This window comes from Panthera pardus, unplaced genomic scaffold (assembly GCF_024362965.1).
Source record: "Panthera pardus isolate Hobbes unplaced genomic scaffold, ASM2436296v1 HiC_scaffold_6, whole genome shotgun sequence".
Lineage (NCBI taxonomy): Eukaryota > Metazoa > Chordata > Mammalia > Carnivora > Felidae > Panthera > Panthera pardus.
The window spans coordinates 97,845,984-97,854,371 of NW_026526991.1; the positions used below are offsets into that span (position 1 = coordinate 97,845,984).

Consider the following 8,388-nt stretch of genomic DNA (forward strand, 5'->3'; position numbering starts at 1 on the left):
CCATCGACCAAAATTACTGTTTGTGTGACTTAATCACATACTGCTTTTAACCTTAGGGAATTGCTGTTGGAAGCTATATGGGTTTTCTAAGACTGCCATAACAAAGTACTGCAGACTAGGTGGCTGAAACAACAGAAATTTATTATCTCACAGTTCTAGAGGTTTAAAGTCCAAGATCAAGGTATCAACAAGTGAGGTTTCTCTTCTTGGCTTATAGATGGGCATCTTCTCCCTCTGTCTTCTGCTTTCTTCTGTGCACCTGTCTGTCTGGTGTTCCTTCTGTGTATCCAAATTTTCCCCTCTTATCGGAATACTAGTCATACTGGAGTAGGGCCCACGTTAACAGTGTCATTTTCACTGAATCACTTCTTTAACAGCCCCATCTCCAAAGAGAGTCACATTCAGAGGTACTGGAGATTAGGGCTTCAATATGTGAATTTTGAGAAAACACATCTCAACCCACAGCAGAGGTCAGAAATGGAATTCGCACTGTTCTTATGTGTAATCAGCGGTATTTATAGGGACTATGTGAAAATTCTTCCTTTTCCTTAGATAATGTCATATACTGGGAACGAGCAAAGAAACCCAAGACAGAAGCATCCCGGTTCTTTATTCCTCATGCACCTTCTGCTGAGACTGAGAAGACTTGTTATGTGCTCTTGGCTGTTCTTTCCAAGAAAACTCCTGATCTCACCTATGCGAGTAAAATTGTGCAGTGGCTTGCCCGGCAGATGAATTCCCATGGGGGTTTCTCCTCCACTCAGGTGATTGACATGGGCCTGATATTAATCATATGTTTCATGCGAAAGATGCTAGCCTTCAATAATCTAGATAGCAAAGGTAATCATAGAAAATACCTTCTGAGATGAAGAATATTTGATATTGTGTATGCCCAACGATTTGTTAGGCAGTTCTTGTGCAACAGAGACTCTACCAAGAATTCTTCATATACAGATGAATAAACTAAGGCCTCTGTTCAAGGAATTTGTGACTGATTTTTACCTCCATTTGCACAGTAAAAGTAGAATATGAGTCTAGAATGGATTGTTACTGTAAGCACCAGAGTCTTGATGATGTTAGATATCCAATAATACTATGATACTACATATAGGCCAAGAAAAAAAATTTCTCTCTATTTATGTGGTGTAGACATTGGGAAAAACAAGTGGAAGTAATGAGTAACAAAAGAAACGGGTATAAAAAACAGTGGCTTATGTCTTTCCTTAACAAGAAAAAAGTAAAATTCAAAGAAATGCAGTTTCATTCCTATGAAGGAAATTGTTACTTCCCTCCTTATTTGCTTTAGTCTTAGTATCTGAATAAAATCATATGTTAGTGAATCTCCCAACATCCTTTTCTGATTCTGACTCCTTTTCTTGAAGATTGTTGGGCATAAGCATTATTCAAGGCAGCCAAAGTACATAGAACCTTAATTTTTAGAAAAGATTTGACACTATTTCAACAACAGAGACTACATTTCATTAAATCCTTTAAACTAAAATCTAATTAAGATGGGTTGAAGAAGATTAAATGGCAATCATTGCTTAAGCAAATGTATCTTCCTATGACTTAAGATTTGTTTCTTGGTCCGTTGACCTGTCTTAGGGATATTTTTACGGATTGATTTAAAGTTCATGGTCAAGTGATGACTAATATTGCAACATAACAGAACTTAGATCTTGGCTTCTACTGTTCTTTGCAGGACACTGCAGTCTGTCTTCTTGCCATGACCCGCTACATGAAGTTAACCTTCTCTGATGACCAAAACACCGTCACCTTACACAGTGAAGAATCCAGTGAGATTTTCCAGGTTAACAGTGACAATCGCTTACTGGTCCAACGTTCTGAACTAACAAAAGCACATGGACAATATACAGTAGATGTGGAAGGACAAGGTTGTACATTTATCCAGGTAATGGAAATCTACCTGAGGCAGAAATAAATATTTGCCAGTTAAAAAGCAAGACTATCCTTTTAGTTATAGATAGAGTGTTATTTTACCGTTGTATATTTTCATTATTATCTCCATTCTTTCTCTCACTGATATTTCCTAATCAAAAGCTGAAAATGCAAGTTATTTTATGAAGAGACACTTACAACTAAAGATAGCTGGGTAACTGAGAAGTTTCTCGAGGAATGTCACTGTTAGAAAAAATTCTGATATTTCCATTAAATTATGTAAAGGTTCTTACATCTTCTGAAAACTGAACAATTACATTTAGCTTTATTCCCTGATGGTAAAGATATAAAATAAAGTGCATTAGAAATAAATATAGAAGGGGGGTGCCTGGGTGGCTCAGTTGGTTGAGCGCCTGACTTCAGCTCAGGTCATGAACTCACAGTTTGTGAGTTTGAGCCCCACGTCGGGCTCTGTGCTGACAGCTCGGAGCATGGAGCCTGCTTTGGATTCTGTGTCTCCCTCTCTCTGCCCCTCCCCTGCTCACGCTCTGTCCCTCTCTCAAAAATAAATAAACGTTTAAAAAATTAAATTTAAAAATAGAGGAAACAGAAGTCCTTCAATTTTTACTTCAGGATAAATTTGTCTTATGATTTTCTTACGATTTGCTTTTCTTTTTAGGCTACCCTGAGGTATAACGTACTCCTACCTAAGAAAGCATCTGGATTTTCCCTTTCCTTGGAAATGATAAAGAAAAACTCATCGGATACATTCCAGAGCAATTTTAACCTGACCGTAACCCTCAAGTGAGTGTCCCATTTTGACATCAACTCCCAGCTTAGACAGAGGGCGATAGATCAAACAATAATTATTTTAAATAGTAGCAAAATAAATATTAATGATGGCATCCTCAATGAGTTCATATGTTGGTGGTGATATTTCTACAGCATAGTTACTTTATAGCTCTCTCTGTACACACCAGTTTAGTACTTATGCAAGTATGATTTGTATTATAGGCAAGTATAAATTTGAAAGCTTCTGCTGGAAATATATTCCAGCAATGCTCCCATTTGTGTGTGTGTGTGTGTGTGTGTGTGTGTGTGTGTAAGATCTGTCAGATTTGGGCAACAGAGATACTATTTTTTTTCCTCCTGAAGACCACACAGTGGGGCCAGCACAATGAAACTTACAAATACTGGTTCTCTAACTATGCAGAGCAAAATTTTATATTTTTATTATTTGGAGTAGACAAAATCATTCTCTTGAATTAAAATATAATTTATCGATGCCGGAGAGCTTTAATCCTAGTTAATATGTGGAGAAACACCGAGTAAAATTAGTTTGGGGGATTTTTCTTAGGATTTCCGAATGAAAATCTCTTAAACATCAGAGCTAAGATAAGAACTACATACGCTGTGGAACCCTCAACTTCATGTCCAAACAATGCTGTCCAGAGTCAAGGACATAATCTAGGGACATAATCTAGTAGTCAGGGCACGACTACTCTAAGATTCTGCCAACATCTTGCTTTCTAAACAAAGATATCCTTTAAGTATTGTGCAAATCTAAGGCTAACATAAGTATATGTCATATAAATTTATCAGCTTTGTTTAAAATTCATGATTTTGAGGCCTCGGGTAAACTTAAAAGAGATTGGAGAGATTCTGGGTCCAGATAATTCACTCTTTACTCCAAATTACACTCCTTTGTATCTTCTCATCCATTATTATTCTAGTTGTGCCTATTCTCAGATGTTTGAGAATGACTTTCTTCGCCCTGTTCCCTCTTCAGTTCTTGCCTTTGCTCCAGACGTACAGACAGTTGGCATCTACGTCTCCATCATCCTTGCCTTAATATAGGTCACTTTTCCAGACAGTTGTCTCAACTTGTGTTTGTTTTTAAATTTCAGATATACTGGAATCCGCAATAACTCCAATATGGCCCTTGTTGATGTAAAAATGCTGTCAGGATTTACTCCAGTCATGGCATCTATTGAGGAGGTAAATAATAGAAGCCTAAAACTTGAGCACGGGAAAGGCTATAGTGTATACACGGAATAATTCGTTAGCAAAACAAAATAGTGCAATTTTTCCTTTAAACAAATATATGCAGAGTTCATTTATTTTTGCTGTCACACTGGAGGGACGGTGTTCTTAATTTGTAGCAATTAGAAGTCATTTTTTCCCATAGTTCATAATTAATTTCTTTATTTAGTTCTTACTTGTGTTTATAAAAATATCATGGCATGGAACACCCGGGTGTCTCAATTGGTTAAACATCTGGTTTCAGCTCAGGTCATGATCTCACAGTTCATGAGTTCGAGCCCTGCATCGGACTCCACGCTGGCGGTGAAGAGCGTGCTTGGGATCCTCGCTCTCTCCTTTCTCTCTCTCTCTCACTCTCTGCCCCTCCTCTACTTGTGCTTTCTCTCTATCTCAAAATAAATAAACTTTAAAAAATATCATGGCATGAGGGAACATCCATAAAATGGATTCCTGACAATCAGTTAAGTAAAAAGCATGAAACATTCAATACTAGAAGATATTCTTTAATATCTATTCTCCATCCCTCCCTGCCAATTTCTTTAAAGCTTGAAAATAATGGCCAAGTGATGAAGACTGAAGTCAAGAATGATCATGTTCTTTTCTACTTGGAAAGTGTGAGTTGAGCAACAATTGTTTTTTTTTTTTCTTCCGTGGCTTTCTTTTGATTTCTGAAGGTAATTGGATGCTTGTATTTTATTCATACATATATGAATTTTTATCCAGTTGACCTTTGAATGACACAGGTTTGAACTGCATGGGTCCATTTACACAAGGATTCTTTTTTTTATAAGTGCAATACAATACTGTAAGTATATTCTCTCTTCCTTATGATTTTCTTAATAACATTTTCTATAGATTTAATGTAAGAATACAGCATATGATATAACATACAAAATATATGTTAATTGGTTATGTTATAGGTAAGGCTTCTCTTCAACAGGAGGCTATTAATAGTTAAGTTTTGGGGAGTCAAAATATATATGCAGATTTTCAACTGCACAAGAGGTCGGTACCCTTAACCTCCATGTTGTTCGAGGGTCAACTGTATATCTGATGGGGTTTATTAGAAAATATGGGACATTAAAGATGCTCAGTGTTCTTCCATTCCCACTTCTCCCTCTTAACTCTAAATGTAATTAGATATTTAAGATATTTAATGATATCTAAATATCACTGGATAATAAGAGTTAACAAGCGTGTTCATATATGCTTTAGCTACTTTACTAGAATGACTCAAGTCAACAATATCATTTTCCTGTTTTTCATTCCTCACAGCATCTAACATAGTATGGACACAGAGTCGTAGAATTCATGTAGAGTTTAACTGGAACTCCTAACAAAGGCTGGCATAAGTTTTAGAGTCGTCCCTTCTATGTGTACATCATTACCTTTCACATAAATGCCTGCATTACACTAATGTTCTGAACTAGATTCTTTTCACTTCAATATAAGCAATGGGACTTCAAATTTCTTATAATTTAATGTCACCTAACACATGATTTTGGCATTATGTGAGATACTGATACCCTAGTTCTTTTTTTTTTCAATATATGAAGTTTATTGTCAAATTGGTTTCCATACAATACCCAGTGCTCATCCCAAAAGGTGCCCTCCTCAATACCCATCACCCACCCTCCCCTCCCTCCTAGCCCCCATCAGCCCTCAGTTTGTTCTCAGTTTTTAAGAGTCTCTTATGCTTTGGTTCTCTCCCACTCTAACTTTTTTTTTCTTCCTTCCCCTCCCCCATGAGATCCTGTTAAGTTTCTCAGGATCCACATAAGAGTGAAACCATATGGTATCTGTCTTTCTCTGTATGGCTTATTTCACTTAGCATCACGCTCTCCAGTTCCATCCATGTTGCTACAAAGGGCCATATTTCATTCTTTCTCATTGCCACGTAGTACTCCATTGTGTATATAAACCACAATTTCTTTATCCATTCCTGATACCCTAGTTCTATTTAATTGGGTAAATCATGAACTTCTGGATATGATTTGCTCAATGATTTTCTCTTTGCAGAACTGCTGATGTATTTGTACCTAATGTATTTATCATTTGCGTCTTCGTGTGATGTAAACCTGATGTATTTACCATTTGTATCTTTCTAGGTTTTTAGTACAGTGAACAGTTTTACTTTCTCTGTTGAGCAAAGCAACCTTGTGTCCAACATACAGCCAGCCCCGGTTATGGTCTATGATTATTATGAAAAAGGTAGGCAAGCAACGCCCTTGCCCTAAGGCTACTGAACATGACCATGATATCTAGATCTAAGACTCCCTGAGCCACTAAATTTTCCAAAATCAACCTCAGTCATCAAATACTAAACAGTAACTGGTTTTACTTTCTATATTGCTTTTTTCCCCTCCCTGTTATATCTTCAGACTGGGCCATTTTCGAGTTACCAAAGATTTTCGGCACCTAGAATCTTTTTGATATAGTGTGAGAAAGCGCCCCTTTAACTTGAAATACAAACCATTCGACACTTCCAGTCTCTTTGTTGCTCTTACCATTTCATGCTACCTTTATGGACTTTGATTTGAGAAGGAGAGTGGACAATACTCTGAAATGTTATAAAAAACTCTTGATAGATTAGGTTCCAAAACAGTTGCTAAGATGTTGTAAGGACCATAAAAATTTTCCATGGAAGCTCAGTGCTATTAGTTTCTCATTGAATGACACATGAAATTTGTCAAGTAGCATTTGAATTCCTGCTCTTGTCACTTACTAATTGAATGTACTTCATCAAGCGCTTTAAACTTTAATACGATATTTTTGGATTTAGAAAATGGAGAAGTGATTGACTGTCTTACAAAAGTATTGGAAAGATAAGACCTAATGTATCTATATAGTCTGACATAATCTGATTATAGAAAGTTGGAAACTTAATAAGGGGCGAACTTTCTCTTTATTTTCCAGATGAATATGCCCTTGTTACTTACAACATCAACAGTGTTTCAGATTCCTCGTGAGAAAAAACAAAGCACCGGAAAAGGTAAGGAAATTACAAATACTGAAAATATATCTGCAACGAAAGCCTAAAAAGATAAAAACAAAGATGAAACAAAGGGAAGTCTGCCATATGTCACAGGGTTTGAGTAGCTATGTGTACTAAATGAGTATCCTGATAGTCAATAAGATTTTATTTCTTTCTTTAAAATAGCTTTAAAGAATTTCCAGCTGTATACGTGGCTTTTGTACATGACTCATTTTTTAAAATCTCTCATCTTTGTTTTATAAGTTGATAAGTCATCAAATATAGATGCACATACATTTATACACATTCACATATAGATTAGATGTGTATGTGTATTTGTGTGTGTGTATATATGTATGTTTGTTCAGCAATGTCTATACCTATCTATCCATCTGTCTATCTATCATCTATCTATCTCTCTCTCTATGCACACACAGTTATTTATTGTTTAACCTATGTTTTTAAATTCCAGATGGAAAGCTATTTACTTTGAATAAACTCATCTTTCTGTATCAAACTTGGAAGAAAGCCATGCATCACCTCCCATATTGAAGAGACCACAGTCTTCCGTGACTTCTTATCAGATTGTATTTTTTATTGTCCCATAAAATGCTTTCATTTCTCATCTGAGTCTGTGAGTTTCTCTTCTTTCAATACATTATATGTAATTTTCATCCTGGGAAACTTAGGACTTTCTTTGATAGCGGCTCTCATAATTTGCTTTACTGGTGTCAATTCTGAAGTCAAGTTTCTAGACGCTATGGTGTACAGACTATGGGATCCTCCAATATCCAGAGAAAGGGCAAGAAAGCCAGGGTCAGTGGACGTGAGGGAAAGAGATGAAGTTAAAGAGGACTTCATATGGGCTCAAGGAAATAAAAGAAACACAGGCAACACAAAACACACAGACTCTTCTCCATGAAAGATCATCAGAGAATAAGAGGAAAAGTACTTAGAAAGTCACAAATTAATTGATGAATTTATTAATTTCCTTTATATAATTGAGAGGGAAGTCCAATGGCATTTGATCTTTTGAAAAATTATTATACTGATTAACACAGGCTTATGACTCTGCTGAGATACTACTACAAGTAAGAAAAAGATACAGATAAATTCTCCAGTTGCTGAGCTGAAAAAAAAATGGAAACAGAGTATCCTGGACTCTACCAGTACCCCCAAAATTAAAAATATAGTGTTTGAAAAGAAAATGGTTAAAACTTATTTTTGTAGTATCTCTGCCCAATGTATATTGCTCACAGGGCGTCAATTACAACTGGGCCCTTACTAAATGTTTATTAATTGATTCATCATAGATACACTGTTGGGGTGAGTCCACAGGTGGTGCCACAAAAGTTTATTTGATTGGGTTAAGAATTGCTTTATACCTTCTCAGTTCGCTTATTTTACCAAAACATGGCACATCAGATGTGTAGATACAACATCAGTACTCCATGCTTTTAAAGACACCCTAG

General features: G+C 36.2%; 1 protein-coding gene across 2 annotated transcripts in view; it reads left to right on the forward strand.

Annotated features, from left to right (window-relative positions):
• LOC109259076 (ovostatin homolog 2-like) overlaps positions 1-7,541 on the forward strand; it is a 53,536-nt gene extending 45,995 nt beyond the window's left edge. The window contains exons 29-36 of one of the 2 annotated variants that reach the window (XM_019436397.2): positions 553-764; positions 1,703-1,912; positions 2,579-2,703; positions 3,807-3,897; positions 4,488-4,556; positions 6,051-6,153; positions 6,859-6,934; positions 7,389-7,541. In XM_019436397.2, coding sequence (XP_019291942.2) covers positions 553-764; positions 1,703-1,912; positions 2,579-2,703; positions 3,807-3,897; positions 4,488-4,556; positions 6,051-6,153; positions 6,859-6,911 — 863 coding nt within the window. In that variant the 3' untranslated portion in view covers positions 6,912-6,934; positions 7,389-7,541. Of the gene's footprint in view, positions 1-552; positions 765-1,702; positions 1,913-2,578; positions 2,704-3,806; positions 3,898-4,487; positions 4,557-4,616; positions 5,590-6,050; positions 6,154-6,858; positions 6,935-7,388 lie in introns of those variants that run through there. The other variant, XM_019436398.2, reaches the window with a different exon arrangement.
• The last annotated feature ends 847 nt before the right edge of the window (positions 7,542-8,388 follow it).